The 21,494-nt window shown below is 34.6% G+C and overlaps 1 protein-coding gene across 5 annotated transcripts in view; it reads right to left on the bottom strand.

Moving 5' to 3' along the window:
- Positions 1-21,494, bottom strand: part of gol (ring finger protein goliath) — a 210,336-nt gene that overhangs the window by 5,400 nt on the left and 183,442 nt on the right. For 4 of the 5 annotated variants that reach the window (XM_089644477.1, XM_089644479.1, XM_089644478.1 and 1 more), the window contains 6 exons: positions 13,872-14,004; positions 12,596-12,713; positions 10,387-10,458; positions 9,034-9,125; positions 7,455-7,551; positions 5,121-5,210 (listed from right to left, as the gene is read on the bottom strand). In XM_089644477.1, coding sequence (XP_089500603.1) covers positions 5,121-5,210; positions 7,455-7,551; positions 9,034-9,125; positions 10,387-10,458; positions 12,596-12,713; positions 13,872-14,004 — 602 coding nt within the window. The remainder of the gene's footprint in view (positions 1-5,120; positions 5,211-7,454; positions 7,552-9,033; positions 9,126-10,386; positions 10,459-12,595; positions 12,714-13,871; positions 14,005-21,494) is intronic. The other variant, XM_089644480.1, reaches the window with a different exon arrangement.

Raw genomic sequence — 21,494 nt, 5'->3', positions numbered from 1 at the left:
TCAGATATGAGCGCATCAGCACAATTCTGCCTGCTCATTACATAATAATCATAAATTATATTAGCTGTTGGATAATTATTTTTATTTTTTTTTATTTTTATAGTGAATACCTCACAAGAGTCCCAACTGCTCCCGTCTGGAGCCAGTGAGACTATGGCATCCCCAATTGGGGGATGTTGTGAGGCTGAAGGTAAGTGGGGAAGGGAAAGAGGAAGGTGGGGAAGTACCTGGCTATTCAGATCTAGTCACTAAACACGGCTAAAGCCATTTGGAGCAACGTTTCAATTCTGAATGGTGGTCTTACACCAGGGCGATACTGGTAGTATCTTCCACTCTGGAACGTGCCGCAAATATACTATATATTATTTTAATTAATTAATTGTGAAATAACACAAATTAATCAAATAAAATTTATTTGCACACGCCGGGTTCGAACCCGCGACCTTCGGAATGGCAGTCCAATGCGTTACCACTGGACTATGCCGGCCGTCGAATAAGAGAATACTAATAATAATGTAGTGGGAAGTCACCTTTAATCCCTTTGTGCCTAATGAGTAAAAATTCTTTATAATTGAAATCATGCATGTATCCATTTAGGTACAATACTACCTGACGGGATAGTGAAACTATCTTGTAAAGATTATCAGGGATAAGTAACTTTTTATTTTCATAAAATTTTCTCTTTTTCCAATACATACTTTAATACTAAGTTTAGGTAGAATGACTACTTATGTAAGTATATATATTTAATTTAGTTAGTATGATTGAAATAATCATGCATTATTAATTATTACAAAGAGTTACGGGAGGAATCTTTCTGAAATGCAAGCAATAGAATTGATTAAACTTTTTTAAATACATTTTATTATAATATGTTGCCATTAGTGAAAAATCATATGTCGCCATTGGTAGGCGAACAACTCAACACAGTGACAAATCAACACACTTTGGTATAAAGTCATGAAAAGCAATAATAAAACTAGGTTAGGTTTGTAGGTTACTTTTTCTCATCGCTTTTTCTTTTTCTCATCTCATGACTTTATCTCATTTCAAAGGAGTGTAGATTTGTCACTCTGTTGAATTGTCAAGGAATTGTTGCTATTGAGTATTTTGTTAAGATTTAAGGTCACTTTGTTGTTTCCATCAAGACAAACATCAGATGACCGGAATCAACATTCGAAAATTCGGCATAGAAAGCATAATAAAAGGCAACAAATGATTTTCAACTGTACAATGTTAAATACATAATCACCATCATTCATCATGCTTTTTGCTTATATATATCCAAACCATAATATTTTTGTATGTCTGTAATAGTTCAAAATACTTCTCTCTTTAGGATAAATGTTTCACAAAATACCGTGAAAATTCGTAAACATATATATATATTTTTAGATATGAATACCGCACCAAGAGTCCCAACTGCTCCCAACCGTCTGGAACCATTGAGATTATGGCATCCCTAATAAGGAAGTTGAGTCCATTTTTTTTATTTTTTTTTATCAATGTTCGCATTCAAACAAATACTGGTATTTTTATTTTTTTTTAAAGTTTGTTTTCATAATTAAATTAATTCTCAAAGTTTAAATTTTATTAAGCCCGCCAAAACGAGCGGTAAGAGGCGGGGTGTGGGTGTGACGTCATTCGAACTGTGAAAACCACGTCGCTTAAGCATTTTGTATAGAAAAAATTTTAATTCTTCAACAAGGAATTCCAGTAATTTTTTTACCAATGTTAACCGTCTATTAGAATTGATGTTATTAAAAAAAAAAGAAAATTGATTAAGATTTCATAGTTAAATTAATATTTTAAGTTAGAATATTTGCTTTTCCCACCCGGTACGGTACTTGTACGGTATTGCCGTCGCTACTTGTTGACGTTCCCCGCGCGAATTCAGGACCACCGCGCAGAAAAGTAAAATAACGGTTTACAGCCCAGTTCACTGTGAGACTTTTCTGGGCGGCCGGCGGCCTGAAGTGTATCACATGCTATGTGACATGTATAATAATAAAAACTTCTAAGTTATGCAATAAACAACATATTATTATAAAGCACTATACGAATATGTATCTTTAGAAATCCATTTCATATAATAATAACAACAAATACGTACATATATTTGACAAACCCAAATAAACGTTTGGCCTATACACCTCTCTCATCTAAACCGACCATCTCTCATGAAATAGAAAGAGATGCACCATAGGTGATCCGTTGTACGTACAAGTCACGACACATGTGATGTCAGAATTCTTTCGACCAATCGTGGAGCGTATACAGTCTATTGCTATTGAATGCTTTTTCAAGAACGTTTAACTAATTCTAAGAATAATAATATAGAAATATATTTATTTATTTAGAATTGATATTTTTTGATCTACATGAACATATTTTTTATAAGTCAAAATATTTTTCACTCAACTTCCTTATTGGGGAGGGGAAGGTGACAGGGTATAGAAAGATGAAGAAGTACCTGACTATTCAGATCTGGTCACCAAACACGGCTAAAGCCATTACAAGCAATGTTCCAATTCTGATGGTGGTCCTACACAAGGGCGATACTGAGAGTGGGTATACTATATATTATTTTTTAAATGAAAAAAAGAAATCACACAAATTCCAGGATTTGAACCGCGACCTCCAGATTACTAGTCGAGAGTCTTACCCACGACCACGGAAGCCGAAAACTTTTGTATTATGATATTAATAATATTTAACTAGCATGTAAGAACCCGCTGCCGCAGAACTCTACGAATTAAGGATAAATGTCGCAATTTTTCAAAATTATTTTGACACAAAATCCGAGTTAATCTCCCCCCTAACCTCCAATTTAACCAAATCGGTTCAGAATTAGATTCAAGGTTATCTTCGACCTAACCTCGCCTATACAAAATTTGAGCCAAATCAAATAACATCAAAGAGGACAACTATTCCTACATTATAGAACGTGCACCCTACATACTATGATATTTTATGAAAACTTCTCAGTTCAGTTCTCTCTGAAAATTGTAGATGGCACCACTTCTGTTGGCATGCGAAGCAAGTGTGTACGGCAGACATTAACGTAATAATTCTCTCAGATAGTATTCATTCCTTATAATATTTGAAACCACAATGTCTACATGAAAGTGTAATCCCTGGTATGTCTAAATAGATGCAAAATATTGAAGCACTAAATAGAAATGTTTATAAATCGAATGAATGACATGACCGGTCAGAGTGGTCAGTGGATGAAGGTGTAACAAAATCTAAATTAAATAATACGTATGTGAAAACAAAAATGATTAAATTAATGTCTTCTTGCTGCTTCTGTGCAATTACCAAGGAATTGGTTATGCATTCATACAACATCCCGTATGTTGGATGATGCTACATGAAAGATGGGTAGGTATATATTATAACACCTTCGTTCATGCAAACACAACGGTTTTCGCCTTCCTACCTTCATTCACTTGTGTATTCAATTCTCAATAATAAAACGTTATCGGTATCTGAAAAGAGAAAGATTCTTAATAGGCATAATCATCTATTGTCATCCAATATTTTGCATCAAGTACCAGTAGACAGTAAACTGTAGAGGTAGAGAATATAATGATATCATTCCATACTAGATATATGTACTGTGTAATATTTAATCCCCCATAACAATAAGAAAGAACGGTCTCATCTCTCTGCATACCCGGTGTATTTCTGCGACACTACATCAGATATCTTCCACCGATAGTGCCGGTTTCTATGTCAACTTCTTGCAAAGTGGTGAAACCTAGCAGCCACGCGGAAACATAATGTATCACATACGTAGTCCCGCGCATGAACGGTCCCTAAAATGTCAAAATTCAAACTCCCGTCAATTCGCTGTACCGCGTTCGTTAATCCTGAAAATAGTCCTAAACATTCTCAAACTGGGCATGTCATTTATTTACCAAGCATTATTTTAAAAAGCTTTCGTGTTTCTGGTGAGATAAAATAAATAATAATAATAATAATAATAATAATATCTTTATTTAAGAAAGTTTACACATAATATAATTTCAAAATATCTGGAGACGGTGAATTATTTTCCCATTTGATCTCTGGTGATTTGACGTGTTGTTCTTGTATTGTTTTGTATTTATTTTGCTTATATAATGCACTTACATAATGTTGATTGACTAGATGATCATTTGTGGAAAAGTGAGTGGAAGGGTTAAGTTTTTCCTTTGTGGAAGACTTAACCCGGACAACTAAATCGGAAGTTTAAAAAAAAAAATAAAAGAAAGTTTACACATTACAACTATATATACATATTATGGTGTACATTAATTTGTAACTTTTATATTTAAGGTTATAAATTTAAACAAAATGAAGAACTATTAATACAAACATAATATTTTGAAGGTAAATAGAAAATAAAAGCACAGTTGTGGTTTCTCAAATACCGCCTCACTAGGCTAGCCTGTGTTGAGGCAGAATTATTTGTGTTAGTTCCTAATACCATTGAACATACCTATACTTGTATTAAGAAGTATTCGCTCAATAATGTGGTGGTAATGTGGTGACTTCAATAACTGCAAATTTGGGTGAATGCACCGGTAAAGGCCCTATTCTTATTTTTAATCCAAATTTTTACATTATCTTTGAAATTTTTTTGTGAATCACATTGTTTTATGCTGTCTGGAAGAATGTTGTAGAGTCTTGTCGCAAAGTATTTAAAATTTCGTTGACCAAACGTAGTATGTGTTTTCGGAATTTGTAATAAGATTTTGTTATTGCTTCGAGTACATCGTATATTTGAACTTTTTATGTAGTAATTATTTATATTTGAGTATAGATGAGTAAGAATGGTTTTTGCATGATTTTGCAAATGATTAATGAATATTGTTTAGTGAGTAAGTAAGCTAGTTTTTGAGCAATGAGAGAAATAATATCTACTAAATTAAGCTGCAAAAATAAGTAGTTGATATTTAAAATGAATAAACCATAATGCTATATTGTAAATTGCAAACTTCCATTAATTTATTTTGAAGCATGGTCTAGGTTATTTTTGCAGCAAAAAGTGGGGTATTATTTCAGATACTAGTAGAGAATGTGATAAAGAAGACCGATTGATTAAAGATGAGTTGCAGATATATAATATTTACCTGTCTCGGCGATTGGCTAATTCCCCCGTTGGCCCTCCTGTCTCCCTCCTCTATATCTAGCTGCAAGATGCTCTCTTGACTTCCAGTAAACTGTAAAAATCATCATAAATTAATTTAAAATAGTATTTCAAACCAGGACGGTAAAGCTGCTCTCCTAGCTTGGCACAAGCTAGAGCAGTATACATAATCTTAGGAAATATCATCAGGTCAGTATCGTTGCAGTGACTAGGGTGCGTTTACTTTTCACAGAGTTAAAAGAATGCTCATCAGATGTGGTGGCGTACTATCGGTTATTAATTATTAGACTTCCAACCAACCAATTCCTCCCATCCCATCATCTCTATATCCATGGCAGGTGTACTGGACACCTACGCCAGTGACATAGACTGTAAAATGCCGGTTTCCTCTCGGGGGTACCTCGGGTAAGGATTTGCAATGAAACACAACTTACCGAATGTTGTCGAACAACTGACTGGTTGGGCCAGTTGTTTGCGTATTATTGGGTAAAGATACAGTTTCTACACTTGTTAATGGGGAGCAATTATTCTTATATCTAAACAGAAATATTATAAGGCGTCATAGCGCCGAGAATTAATTACTAAGGTCCCACAGTTTTGTTGTGCGAGTAATTCATCCTTGAACTGGCGATATGACACGTTTACGGTGATTTAAAATCTTATCATCGTGCGAGATCAACCTCAAAGGAGTCAGCATCGTAAAATGTGTGATATCAGAATATTCATTTTCTTAATTATTTAGGTACATCCATATAGCAGGTATATGTATTTCAATAAATTAAAATATATCCTTTTGACCGACTCTGCTAAATAGCAAAGCATCATCTGTTGTATTGATGATAAGTGAGTTTAAGGTCAGCTTACTGCCAGTCTCTATGTAGCCAATAGTTAGCGTACAAGATAAACAGGAGCATGTTTGTTAAATTATCATAAATACACACATTTAAGCCAATTATAATGGACATTATAAAAGCAAACTTTGTTGCCGTGGGAGAATTATTACTAAACATACTTAGTTCGGTTATTGGTTATTGGTGTGTAAATAAGTAATGTGAAATATTCCTGTATAATGAGTAACATTATTCAAGTTCAATGAATTTTTAAATTTAAAATAAAGACAAGTGATAAAGTAGATACCAAAATTATTTTATAAATTAATAATTCTTTATTCGAAACATGTATTTGTTACGTTCAAATTCTTAACAGATGCTTCGATGAAGAACTTTACCGAGACAAGAAGCGTGGTTTCCCTAAACTAGGTCCAGTGGACATACTTTAGAGGCCCGTTCATATACATACTCTTTGAATGGCTATCCTTTTCACAAGAATGAATATAATGTATCCTGTATTTTTCACTTTGGTTGGACAGGGTTTTAACTTCACTTGTTCTGAGGTGTCAAAGTTTGCAAAGACCATTTTTCATTATCTATTTACCGATTTCGAGGTTGAATCATGTGTTAGAACTAACCATCACGCCGTTTCTCCGCAGGGGAAGGCAGAAAGGACGGACTGCCAAACAACTCGGTCACGGTAAAATACGTTAAACTAAAATACTTTATACAAGATTGAACCACAAAATCAGAAAAGGTTCAAGTGATGTTAGAACCTTGAAATAGAAGCTTTAAAAACTTGATGTTAGAACTTCGTTTTACAAGTATCTACGGAAATACAACACAGATGTCTCTGAAAGTTATTTGATTTATAGAAATGAGCAAAAGAAATGGTTTTGCATTCAAAGGTCATTTTTGAAAAAATGTTAATTATAACCTTTTGCAACTAAAATAATATCCCGTGTTTTTCACGGGTTTGCAATACGTTCAGGTTTAATACTAATATTAATTATTATGTACCTACTTCATTTGGGACGGATCCAACTTTTGAGTGCAATTGTTTTGGGATGTTAAAAACAATTATAATTATAATGATAATGAGCCAGACGATAGTGAGATTACTACAGCTAATTAAAATATTGGGAATGCGTAGCAATAATGGCTAAGAAACCAGAAGGAATGTACAGCCGTTTAGTAGGCAGTACATTGCAGTCACAGCCGCCTAGCACAAACACATTGACAAATATTGTATTCATTTGTATGTAACTTGTTTTCCTTACCGAGCTTGACTGCAGAACGCCAACGAACAAACAATAGTTTACGTTAATTAAACTAGGCATATTATTCTATGAAAAGAGCTCAGTGGCTTTACATGGTATTTTCTAGAAAAGGAGCAAATAGGAAATGTCAGAAATTGGAAGTTTTGTCTCTATTCTAGGGTACTTGGAGGTAGGGAGGTAAAGGGGATTGAAGATGAATATATTTACCACAAAACCGTAGTACTTCAAGATGTCCATCTTGCACATGGGACACGTACGGTGTTCCAGTAGCCAGGGGTCTATGCACGACTTGTGGAAGTCATGTCTGAAAATAATATAAGCCAAAGTTAAGACGTTTTGTTCCTGTTTAACCCCACAGGCTAATCTGTTCACTTTTGGGAACAGTTCATATAATTTCATAGAAATCATTGTGTCTCCTTTACTGTCATGGTTACAAATATGTATTAGAAGGAGTAAACAACACGCTTACGTTTTTTTAAATGTTATTCAAATAAATAATTTTACATAAAATATAATATATTATGAATCATTTCATCTAATTTTATACATAAGATGAACCACCATAATAATAGTAGGCTTGTGTTGTATGGAAGGTATTTCATTTTGTTCGTAATTTTTAATTTATGTGCCAAAGTATTCAGTTTATATTTTCAGCGTGTTTTTAGCGTGAAGTTTAAAATCTTTAATGTTATTTATATTTCGGATACCTTCTGGTAATGAATTAAAAAAAATTACTCCGAGATATTTATAGTTAAATTGCCCCATTGTTTCTTTACATTTTAGAGCTGGGAGAATTGAAGCTTGTCCGAGTAATCTATTGTTTTTAAAAAAGGTGTACATAGTTTTATTCAGAATATTATCTTTACAAATTTGTAATGTTGCATGGAAGAAAAATAATGTTTCTAGTTTTCTGACTTTAAATTCTTTAAACAGAAGTTCTGATAAATATGTACATATACGGTTTAAGTAGAATTATTTTTAATATTAATTTTTGTGGTATGTAAAGCAGTTGCATATGTTTTATTATGAGTTGCACCCCAACCTATAAATGCCATATTGTATTGTTGATTGGCAGAAGGCCAAATATGTAATTTGAGTAAATCTTTATTTAGTATATGTCTCAGCCATCTAAAGATGTATGTTAGTTTCCTCTCTCTGTCTTTCAGTATGTTTATATGTGTGGACCATTTTAGGCATTGGTCTACTCTAATGCCTAGGTATTTTATTTAATATTGATGATTTATCAATATCAGAAGTGATTCTACTCAACAACAAGTCCTGCAGGAGTCTATGCTGTAGGTGATGGAGATAACCATAGGGAACAAAACAACAAGATAGCCCTCTCCACCGGCATGACCTGCAGGCAAGTTGGTCCTGCAGGCTGGGAGATAAAACAGTCTAAGCTGTAGGTGATGAAGATAAATCATTGAGAACATAGAAATTAATGCTTTCCATGATAGTCTAATTTTCAAAGCATCCACGAATCAGTCTGAAGAAATATGATGCTCATTGCGAGCGTTCCCAAGAGTATGTGTATATCTTTGGGACGGTAAGTTCAAGAGATGCAACATTTCAACCCAAATACAGGTACATTTGGTACATTTCAATACTTGACTCATTTTTGACCAAAGTTGGAGACACAATATCTCAACTCTTAGCCATCTATTTTCAATATGAAAATAGCGTATTACATATTTCCCAGGTACACCAAGTGGTAGACACTCTATTTATCACTGGTCCCTTGAAAAAGCATCTCAGTGAGTATAGAAATATGCATGTAACTTACTTGCAAGGTAGAATCCTAAGCACATCTGACACTTTGTAAGGCTCAATGCAGACGGCGCAGCATTCTCCGTCTCCTTGAATTTCCTGAAAATACTATTCATTAAAATTGAATTATAATTATACTGTGTAAATAACAAGTCATTATATTAAAAAAAAAAACTAACATACATGTTCAAACCCTTTCATAAACTTCATACATAACATTTCATACAATACGTTCAAACCATCAGAGCGTTCCTTTCTTAATTTTGATCATTACGCTTACATCAACCTTGCATTCTTTGCGGATTGCAACATTTGTAGTATGGTCACACACGGTTTTACCACTCGTACACCTCAGGATACTATTTCTAAAACATTAAGTCTACTTTCATCTTTACCTCTGCCATTTCATGTCTCACTGTCATACATCAGGGTTGGTATCAACACTCCATTGTGGACTCATAGCCTCACTTCTAGCAACATCGAATTTAATTATACAGGGTGTCCAGGGGTAAAGTGCGCTAACTTCGGGGGATGACTATACATGTTTTAGAAGTAAAAAAAAAAATACTTTTTTCGAAATTCTAATGTTGGTAGTTTTTAGGTAAAAAAGATGATTTTTTTATATGGGAATATAAATATTTTTCTTTGGAATAATATGTTGCGTCTTTACCCAGACACCCTGTAAATCATTGCTTAAAACTGCTAAATTTTATATTATAATATTTAAGAGGAAGCTACAAGCCAAAAATATGTACATTCTTGGTATACCTTATATCGTAGGTAATAGGCATTAAAATCGCTTGACAAACGGAGTCTAGAAACGTTCGATTTCAAGCAAAAAACTGGTTTTTACTTATTTTATAAGAAAGCAAAAAAGTTAATCAAGTGAAACTGTCACAGATAATCTTAGTTATAAAACTGTTTTTTTTTTAAGTTGTTTCCTTTATGCGTTCATAAATTTCTATTGAACAAATATTTTTTGTAGTAGTTTGCATTTATATTTTTTATTGAGTAATTTATATTTTTATTTGTATTCTACTCAAGCGAAGCGATAGGAAAACTTTCAATTTAAATAAGGCATATTTTTTGGTTTTCATAATGTACACCAATTCGTTATAAAGATTAATCAAAATAGTGATTTGGCATTAAGCTTCGCCTTAAGATTCATAACCATTTTCTAAATAAAAACTAAATATGTACATATGGTATCAAAATAAGAAAAATAAATCTGTATGGAGGGCAGTGCTGCCTACTTCCTTCATGAATAAGGATATCACAAATAACTCCCCAAGTTAGCAGAGCAGCCCAGAGGTATGATTCAAATATTAATGATGTAGCAACGTTCAAATAAATGTAATGAGAAACATACCTTATCATCCGTTTTCAAATTCTTGACGGGTATTTTGGACAGGGCTTTCTTGGCAGCGGAGCAAAGACGTTTCTGTAATAAAAAACCAAGAGAATTAATTAATAAGTGATGAAGCGTAATGTTAAATTAATACTAATTAAGACTGGGATCAGGAAGTATTATCGACCCACCAGAAGATTTTGAGGACCACCAGGATGACTATGGCATCCCTAATTGGGGTATGTGGTGTGGCTGAAAGGATTGGGGAGAGAAACTGCCACGTCGAGTAACATTTCGATTCTGAATGTGTGGAGTCTTTCACTGTGGAAATGCTGACATGATGAAGTATCAGCTAACACTCTATTATCGATAAACTTAACTGATATTAACCCTATCCCTGCGGGAGACGCACGCCTGCGACGCACTGTACATGCGCTGTACGCGGGTGGCACATCTGTGCGACGCAAAGTTTCTTCGGCGTTATGGGTATGAAACATGCTTGAGCACGGTAAAACTTATACTCCTAAAAAATCTCACATCTTTACACTACTGACATCTTACGATATTTATCCATAATACGTATCCTAATCATCGATACAAAGATTTGAAGGGATCTTCCAACTCAGAGCGAAAAATGAATCAGTTTGAATTCTTCCCGCGTCTTTACACACGTTATTGCGCAGGCGCATTTTATAAGATTCTCAAACAGAGACGCTCGCCGTGTAGATTACATTGTTTCATCGAATTATTGTTTGCTTTTTCGTGGATATGAACTATTTTAATTACAGTGTACATTCATCTGATTTATCATATTTTAAAATAAGTTCAGTTACATACATTCATTCAAACTATTGAAGAAATATAAAATTTCGTCAGTGTTAGATTATTTTCAAATAAAGATACTTGGTTAAAACTTTTTTTTAGTGAAAAATCAAGTGTAAAGTTGTACAAGTTTGACTTTTTATCAATTTTTGAAAGTATTTTTATTGCCAAAATACAAAATGTCGGGTCGTGGTCTTAATGACGAAGAAATATTTGGTGCTACTTTAGAAATAGATTCAGATTTTGAAATAAGTGACAGTGACGTCGATAATAATTGCGAAGCTGCTGAAATACATGAAAGCCATGATTCTGCCGTTATGCGTTGAGAACTGTTTCAAAATTTATCACGATAAAAAAATAAATTAAGTGATACATATTTACGGTGATATAATAACAGAAAAATTATTTCATTATTTTTGTAAATTTAAGTGTAGTTATTTTTTATTATATGAACCTTTTTAAGTGTGTCAATATTTCATGTATCCAAACGCGACATCGCACCGATAAATCAACCACTTACATCGCACCACAGTTGAAGAGCTCTACTCCGGTATGTTTATGCATGTGTATCGTTATCCTTGAAATATTAACATGGCCGCCCGGGTATACCGTATTAGTTACATTATGAATATATACTTCGAATTTTTATCAAGTCCCATTGATGTTCGGATTGTTTATTTATACTTGAAAAGATAATTCAAGACATAAGCGACGTATTTTTTAAAACAAATTTTAAAATCCATGCGTGATTATTGTTTAAAGTCATAAATTAGATTGATGATAAATAGCCCCGTGTGTGAACGAAGTGATACAAATTTATGACGCATAGAAAAGGTTAAAAAAATGTATTTGTTCCAACAAAGTTTAGTGAATCAATGGCATATCACAGGTACAGATAAATCATTTTAAAGAGAACCTTGCTCGTGGTGTACTGGGTGGATCAAAAAATTATTTAATCATATTTTTCTTTTAATTTAGGAAGCTGAAGAATGAAACAAAAAACATAAACATAACATTGCTGAATTGAATCGCGGATCAAAATTTAATTGGGATTGAAAAACATCGCTAAGCAACCAGTTTCTTTGGATATTTTCAGGGTTAAAGGGGACCGCGGGCGATTGTTCTAAACTAGTTAGATAAACATTTGTGAAGCTTCCGATACTATACATGTATGCACAGATGATGTCACAAAAAGTGTTTCATTTGGCCTAATATGGGGTGTAATACTGCACAGTTAGAATTCTTCTCAAATATGCTTAGATAATGTCACAAATAAAAATTATAACGGCGATGGGTTAAAATGATGCTACAAAATAAGTTTGCTGTGTTTGGTGGAGGAATTAGTTTTTTTTAAATTTAATAATGGCCTTAAGTGCAATAATGAACTAAAAATAAAAATAATTCTTACCGATAATCTGTCCTTGGCGTGAATGTAGCGGAATCTCTGGATGTAGTAGAAGACAAGCCAGGATATGGACATCACCATAAGGACTATGAAGGATATGGAGACAAACAACACTGACGTCCTGCAAAAAACCACATAAATACAATTTTTTTTTTTTTTTTTTAAATAAAACAAACACTTTGTATTTAACCTGTTAACCGGGGAGTTCAGTTTTGAATTACGCAACATATAACGGGCGCGAACTCCTTCACTAGGACGTATCAATACGTCACGCCCGGTGGACGTTAATTTTTTTTTTTTAAATTTTTCAATCAAAAAAATGAAAAAATCGAATTAAAAAAATAGAATATTTACAAACAATTATAAAGATTACAAAAAATATAAAAAAGGTTATAATTACAGAACAATAAATAAAAGCACACAGATAAAAGAGAAAAATTGAGTTTCAAAAATTAAAATGTGTAAAAATTAAAAACTCAATTTCCGTGTGATATGTTCGGAAATATACGTCCCGCTCGTTCCAGGGCGCAACATATATTTCAAGGACGTATTTATACATCCTACCCGTACCCGATACTGTTTACGTTTGACGTATTTATACGTCCCGCCCGGTTAACAGGTTAACCACGAATATGTATTATTTTACACATCGACCGGTTTCGCTTCAACCAAGCTTCATCAGGATATAATTATAACTCTTATAGTTATCTTTATGTTTGTTTTATTTTTTTTAAATATAATGTAACCACAAAGTAATTGCTTCTTATGAAAAAAAAAAAAAAAAAAACAAATTTCAATAATAATTCATCGGGATGTCCTGATAAAGGGACACTAAACTGGATATACACGAGATCCGGAAAAGTTGTACAAGCGTAAAACTGATAAATTTATACACTTGTCTTTTATAATAATTAAGTCAAATCGAAGTGTTATTATAAAGTGTGTCCAGTTATTCGAAAACTTTACTAAAAACAGGTTTAGTAATAGCCACTTACGACGAGTAACTACATCTATCTTGGCCACTAATAGGTGACCAAGATAGATGTAGCTACTCGTAATTTTTTTTAAATCTAAATAAAAATATTACTGAAATTGAAAAGAAACTATACTGATTTTGCCCGATCACTTTCTTGTCATTACTGCACACTCCTGGAGACGATCAAATATGTAATAAATAACACAAGATCGCCATTTTGGGTCAGTTTCGCAAACAATCCAAGTTCGGACTACTCATCTCGAAAAAAAATGAAAATGGCGATAATTCGATTAATTTATTTACCTATTCATATTGCTGGGAGAACGAATGCACACGGTTCCTTGCGAGATATTGAGTATGACTTCGATCCCTTTATCTAGCAATTTACTCAATTCGTCGCCTTTTTGTTTGAACGTGAACACAGCGCTGATATTTCCTGAAAAAATAACAAAAATACACTATTAACATTTTAGTGTCAATAACAAACCGATTAAAATCTTTGAATACCTACTCCTAAAAACTTCAAAGGATCATTGCAGATACGTATCATAAAAAAGGTTAATTCTTCTATAATATAATAAATATTATCTGAATTAGCATGTACTCGGGGTACTCGGTCCGTGCCGGTCCGATCAGTCTGGTTCAGTTAGAAACAAGCATAAATCAACTATTTCCAGTCACTGCACGTCACGCCGTCCAAAGACCAAATTAGATGGTCGATCTCAAATAATAAATAACAACAAAAAACAAGGAAACAACCATAGATATTGTGGTAGTAAACATCTGGAAAATATTATGAATAGGGATGTATGGGTGCATTTACAAACAACCTGTTGTCATGCGATCATCTGTTAGGTAGGTTAGGTAATGTAATTACCGTGTTTGAGAATGCACCCTATTAAGCGCCATAGTATTCAAAAATTTGAAAAAAAAAATTGCTTCGAAAACGCCATTACCATGCGGAATTAATTTATTTTGATTCTCGTAAATAAATAAAAAAAAATGAAAAAAATATATAGTATAACACAAATATAAAACCGTGGATTTAAGTAAGTCACGTGGATTTCAAAGCCATGAAGTGAGGAAGTGAGAGTTCCTCCATGGGCGTCGGCAGGGGGTAGCAGTGCGGGCAGTAGGGCAGGGGGAGCCAGGGGGGTAGGGGGGCAGGGGGGTTTAGCTGCCCCACCCTAGACAAATTAGTGAACAAAAAAATAAAAAAAGACTGTTTATAACTGGCGCCAAATCCACAAATCTGATATTTCTATAATAAATGTGACAAGTAACGATCATCACGGTCAGGGCCGGACTTAGGCCGCCTAGGCCCGAGAGGCCCCGGCCACGGACCGACTTGTTATTGTTTTTTTTTTAAATTAACTCCACACAGGAGGCATAACATATCATCTTTGGGGATGCTCTGAAGATGGTACATGTTGAGGACCCAGGACTAATCCAGGACTAATAAATCAAATTTTACACAGGGCCCCTTTCTTCGGAGGGGGCTCGGCTAGGTCTAACTCTGGGAACATGCACAAACCGTTTGTAATTTTCCTGTAGATTTGCGGCTCTCAAAAGGGCCCCCAAACTTAGTATCGCCATGTGCCCCTTCACGGCTTAAGACGGCCCTGTTCATAACCCAGTGCAAGGCCGGGTACACGTCAGCTTGTATATACACATTTCTAGTTTATTCTGACTACTTCCTTGTTCCTTCCCTACAAGCTCTATAGCTGGCGACACCCCTGGCTTCCTCTATGGGGTACTAAGAGAATGCGCCTATTAAATTTGTCGGTTCCGAAGCTGTGAGGTGCGGCGTCTTCGTCTTCCATCTACTACATTAGTTAACAATCATTATCTGTCGTATATAATTTTCATGAATACAGACTATAGAGCTAGAAATACACCAGCGCGTTGGTGCACGTAAACGAGCAAGTACAAAATTGCAAATGGCCACGAACAATGCTCCTTTGTTTGATTGTCTGAACTGTTGCAGAGTACTACGCTATATATTATAATTATACAGCATATTATAGGTACAGCAAGTTCCTTATCAACCGTAACGTGCAACCACATCCGATCCTGATAGATAGGCCGCGGTTGGTGAGATTGGGAGAATCTTTACGAATGTAATTTTATTAATTATTGCGAAGTGCACTGTATTGGCTGCTGCAAAGCTGGAAGCGAATTGACGCCATTCTGTGATAATATTATAGTGGTAAACTGGTCTACACCCCTGTGATCAATTCGAAGCTTCCACAGTGGTAGATATTCTCAGTACCGCCCTGGTGAGAAATCACCATTCAGAATCGATGCTTGAAATTACATTAGCCGTCCCTTCAGCCTCACAGCAACGCCAGCTACCCCAATTGGGCACGCCATATCACATCAGGCTCCGAACAGATGGGACCCCTAAAAACTTCAACGTCTTCTTCTTCTGTCTGGCATGGTCGATATTATTTAACGTTTTCCTGCATTAGGAACTTTTAACAGATCGTGAAAACATATTCGGCACCGGTAAAGCCTCAAACAGCACAGGGTGGTCATTGGCTGTGTTGCTTTAGCGGAATATTTACAATGGCCGTGAATAATTTAATGTTCGTCATTCCTGTATGCAACACAACACGTAGCATAATACTTAGGGCCGGTTGTTTGACCGACGACAACCCGTCACACTTGACTTGACATCTTCTCAAATCGACGAAAATGTTTACCGAAATTTGAAAAATCACTGTCGAACCGAGGAAGGAAAAGTCGACAAGGAAGGAAACCGCCATCGACTATCTTGGTGCATCAATAGGAACCACTCTAATGTCAACAATCCAAAATTAGTACAGGTTAAATATAAAACAATAAGTTTCGCTATCATTTAACAATTTCTCGGACTCCCTTGGGTAGAGTAAGCCAATCATGAACCTAGTATTATTATTGGACAGATATAAAGGACCTGCCCTGATGTCCATCATCAGGGATCTGCCCTGATGATGGACACTGCAACGCTGTCCGAAACGTCGGCTAAAGAAGGAGTTAGCGCAACACGGCATAACACCCCAAAAACAAACAACAAAAAAGATATAAAGGACGTTTTAATGTTAATTTGTGGATACTCATATTGTAAAACATGTCAATATTGTGTAGCTCTTAATCCTAACAGCTGTTTGTAAAGTTCACAGTATCTAGTTAGTACTAATGCATTGTTTGTTTTATTTAGTACCTACGTATTTTTATCTTTTTCACCCATATTATTATCTAGGTTAACTAGCTATAAAAATTAACAAATGAGTCGTGCAATTAGCTAAACCATTTAATAACAACAACAGCGCTATTTATAAAATATCACCCGAACAGAGCACGTTGTTTCTGTAGATCAAAGTACGAATAAACCAATGTTTTGCTTCCTTTCAAGCGTAGATACCTACGTAACAGAAAATAATGTTTTATTCAGTACGCTTTTCTCTTTGTTTAATATTTTACGAATTCCAGCCAAATGCGGAACAGGGTGACTAACGCAAGCAGAAAGCGGACTGACTCACGATTCAAAGCAAAATTTAAAAAGCAGGTGGCTCGATCCGACACACGTTTTAAATATATTTATTGAAGTGACTGCACGTCGTGTTTGTGTTTGTGATTATATACATAAAGGTGTGTGAATCTCTTTGATGAGATCACCCTTTCAATAAATTGTGGAGCATTCACAGTTGGTAAGAAGTACAACCATATATGGGATCCATCGGTAATAATAATAACTGAATATTTTAATATTAAAAAATATATTTTAACTCCACACAGGATCAAAAATAGATTTTGTAAATTAGATTATGCACTTTTGCGGACAACTCTCCATAAACATAAGAAGTGTGATTAAGTCTGCCTTGGCATTTGGTGCAATTATTGAATAGGTATCTGGCACTGTATAGAACGTAAAGGCGCCATTCGTCTTGTTCCAGCACCACAATTTTCCGTAATTTCTTTGCGCGAAAAGAGCCAAGGCGTCAATTTTACTGTCGTTATGTTATTTGTTGGATAGTGTCAACAAAATAATATCTGTGATTCGCGGTTGCATTAATAATGTAGCTGGAGGAATTTTATTGCATTATGGGAAAATGTCCTTATGTGATGATCTAAAGTTGAGGCGTCACTTTTACTTACTTTCTAGTACGTAAGAATTGCAAACAGAATCACTGTTTCGCGATTGTACTAAATAATAACAGCTAATGGGATAGTAGCCTGATTTCGTCTACTTTCGTCTAGCTTCATCTAAATGTGAGTTAACCCTTGGTGTGCCAAAACACCTACCCTCAGTGGATTTCGTCTACTTGTAGCTTCATCTAAATGTGAGTTAACCCTCGGTGTGCCAAGACACCTACCCAGTGTGAATTTCCTATTAGCTCACCACACTTTTTAGTAGATTGTAGACGCGTAGAGAAATTAGTATTGCTAATTTATTAAGAATATCTTAAAACTATTCATAATTCGGTTAAAACGGGATAGCAGTCCTTTAAACTTTTAGTAAATGATGAGTATATGAAAATCCTAATATTTTCAAATTTCGTCATAATATATTATCAAGGCAAATGCACGTCCATGAACACGAGTTCCAATATATTAGGAATATATTAAAAGTTTATCAGGAAAGGCCTGCAAAACCGTTTTAATATTATTTTTTCTTCGTGTAGCATACAATTTTTTTTCATTCGCTTGGCAAGGAATTAATGTATCTTAATATTATTCTAGCTTATCGTTTTTCGTCACTTACAAAGATGTTTATTCGCTTGGCAAGGAATTAATGTATCTTAATATTATTCTAGCTTATTGTTTTTCGTCACTTACAAAGATGTTTATTCACTTGGCAAGGAATCAATGTATCTATTATTCCGGCTTATCGTTTCGTCACTTACAAACATGTTTATTCGCTTGGCAAGGAATTAATGTATCTTAATATTATTCTAAAGCTTATTTAGCTGGAAAATGTAAAAATCTCATATAATTTTTTCGTGTGTCTTCAAAACATTCTATTTTTTTAAACGTTAGACCGAAAAAAAACTATCCTGGGGAAACTGCAAATTTAAAATGTTTAAATTAACTGCATTTTAAAGGGTTCCATGCTAATTCAACACAGTGACTATTCAACACACTTTTAAAAAGTGATACAAAGTCATTAAAAACGATGAATTTTTTTTTAACCTAACCTACTTAACCCAGTTAATAAAGTTTTTGATTCATCACTTTCCATAACTTTATATAACTTTTTAAAGATGTGATGAATTATCATTTTGATCATTTATCCGGTCACCATTTTAAATATATAAACACATTAACTGAAAAGACGTTACAATTTACAAAAAAATGATTTTCAAAAAACAACTAAGTTATTACGAAAATAGTATCAGCTAGAGTACGGTGGGCGATTGGAATTTTACCTTCGGCATCGCAAGGGTTAAGGGGCAAATTTTACTGCGACTTATTTGTACGAAAAGCCAACATAACCCTGAATGCATTCAATATTAGCTGACGGGATATTGACCTTATGCGATTGATTAAACTAAGGGTGTCATTAATGTCTGGTGGCAGAAGCGCCTAAATTTGAGCTAGGCGTCAATTTTACTGCCATCTGTTCGCAGTATCCTAGGTCCAAGTGTATGCATGGAAGAGATGAAAAAAAGAGATAGACATATAGAATATGCAAATGGATAAAGAAACGATAACAGTATTTTGTTTCCCGTTATTATAGACCTGTTAGGAATTTCATAATATTATTATTATCATTGCGATAAAATCGAGCAAACAACGTTAAATCAGTATCAATATATTTGGATAGGTACGGGTTTCCCCCGCACTTGAACTGTTTGAAGGGCGGCCTTTAGGTACTCGTATATTCCACGTTCGTGATGTCTGGCGGTACCACCCGCTTATCGACCTCGGCCACTATCTATTACATCTATACTTGGCCAAACAAATAAAGCATGCAGCCCTATGTATACACCCATTGCAGCCTTGGACTTATCTCGGACTCCCTGAAGATTGAAATATAATAAGTGACAAACTTTTCAAAAGCCTTGAGTTCTCTATACGAATGAACACTCCAACAGAATATAAGGGTAGGAGTGAGGTCTTGAACACTTCGAGAGAATTTACAAACAGGGATGGGAGTGAGGTTAGAATACTGCAAGAGAATATAGGGGCGGGAGTGAGGTTTTGAGCAACGGGTAAAGCAGGTACGGCGGCGAGGTTGGTAACACTCCAAAATAATACGGTAAAAGATCTGAAGATAAAAAATCACTCGGAGAATGTAGTGAATAAAGTGAGGATTTAAACATCCAAAGACAATGCAACACTCTATGAAACACCTATGAACGTAGGTTTCACATATAACACTGAGAATGTAGTGAATAAAGTGAGGATTAACACCCAAAGACAATAAAGTGAGGATAAACACCCAAAGACAATGTAACACTTTATGAAACACCTATGAAAGTGGGGTTCACATATACAACACTCTGAGAATGTAGTGAAAGATTTCATGTTAAAAATACTCAAAATTACAGTGCAAGAAGTGAGGTTTAATACATTCAAATTCAAACAATGATGCAGTGAAAGATGAAGCCGGTAGACCAGGTCATTATTCCATACAGATTGTTTTTCTCTCAATAAATGATTGATTTTGTCAAGTTGAAACTGTACCGAAAGTTAGCATCTGAAAACCATCGCCATCTAAAGTATTGATTTTACACAAAACTAATATTTCACCGATAATAGTAGGAGGCTAGATTCACATCTCTAATTCACGCGGGATAAACTCAGCAATCCATCGCCATCTAAAGTATTGATTTTACACAAATCGAATATTTCACCAATAGGTTGATATTTCACAGTAGGAGGCTGGATTCACATCTCTAATTCACGCGAGATAAACTCAGCAATCCATCGCCATCTAAAGTATTGATTTTACACAAATCGAATACTTCACCAATAATAGTAGGAGGCTAGATTCACATCTCTAATTCACGCGAGATAAACTCAGCAATCCATCGCCATCTAAAGTATTGATTTTACACAAATCGAATATTTCACCAATAAATAGTAGGAGGCTAGATTCACATCTCTAATTCACGCGAGATAAACTCAGCAATCCATCGCCATCTAAAGTATTGATTTTACACAAATCGAATACTTCACCAATAAATAGTAGGAGGCTAGATTCACATCTCTAATTCACGCGAGATAAACTCAGCAATCCATCGCCATCTAAAGTATTGATTTTACACAAATCGAATACTTCACCAATAATAGTAGGAGGCTAGATTCAGATCTCTAATTCACGCGAGATAAACTCAGCAATCCATCGCCATCTAAAGTATTGATTTTACACAAATCGAATATTTCACCAATAAATAGTAGGAGGCTAGATTCACATCTCTAATTCACGCGAGATAAACTCAGCAATCCATCGCCATCTAAAGTATTGATTTTACACAAATCGAATATTTCATCAATAATAGTAGGAGGCTAGATTCACGTCTTAAATTCACTCGGGATAATCTCAGTAATTTAATATAATGGTTTATTACAATACATCTAGTGAGATGATAGCGGAGGAAAAATAAAATAGATTATATTACAATAATCGATCCGTATACTCCATATTATTATATTACGGCGGTTTATGCACAGACAAGTTATATATCCCATGTAGATTCCGACAGAGAGCTTTTGAAATAAATTTTCATTTAATTAAACGCTTTGTTGTGTTGAAAATTTAATCGCCTAGAAATATTATAAATTATTAACTAACTAACCATAACGCCGTTTCCTCAAAGGGGTATGCATATAGTGTGAACCGCCACACATCTCCGTCTTGGTACACAGGGTACAGTGTACACACTCCTTGCTTTATTCACATACGTGTATCGTCTCATAAATACTCTTTTATTATTC

Source organism: Hesperophylax consimilis, chromosome 21 (assembly GCF_061612785.1).
Source record: "Hesperophylax consimilis isolate HC1 chromosome 21, BYU_Hcon_1.0, whole genome shotgun sequence".
NCBI lineage: Eukaryota > Metazoa > Arthropoda > Insecta > Trichoptera > Limnephilidae > Hesperophylax > Hesperophylax consimilis.
Note: the sequence above shows the minus strand (reverse complement) of the source record. Positions and strands in the feature narration are given on the sequence as shown.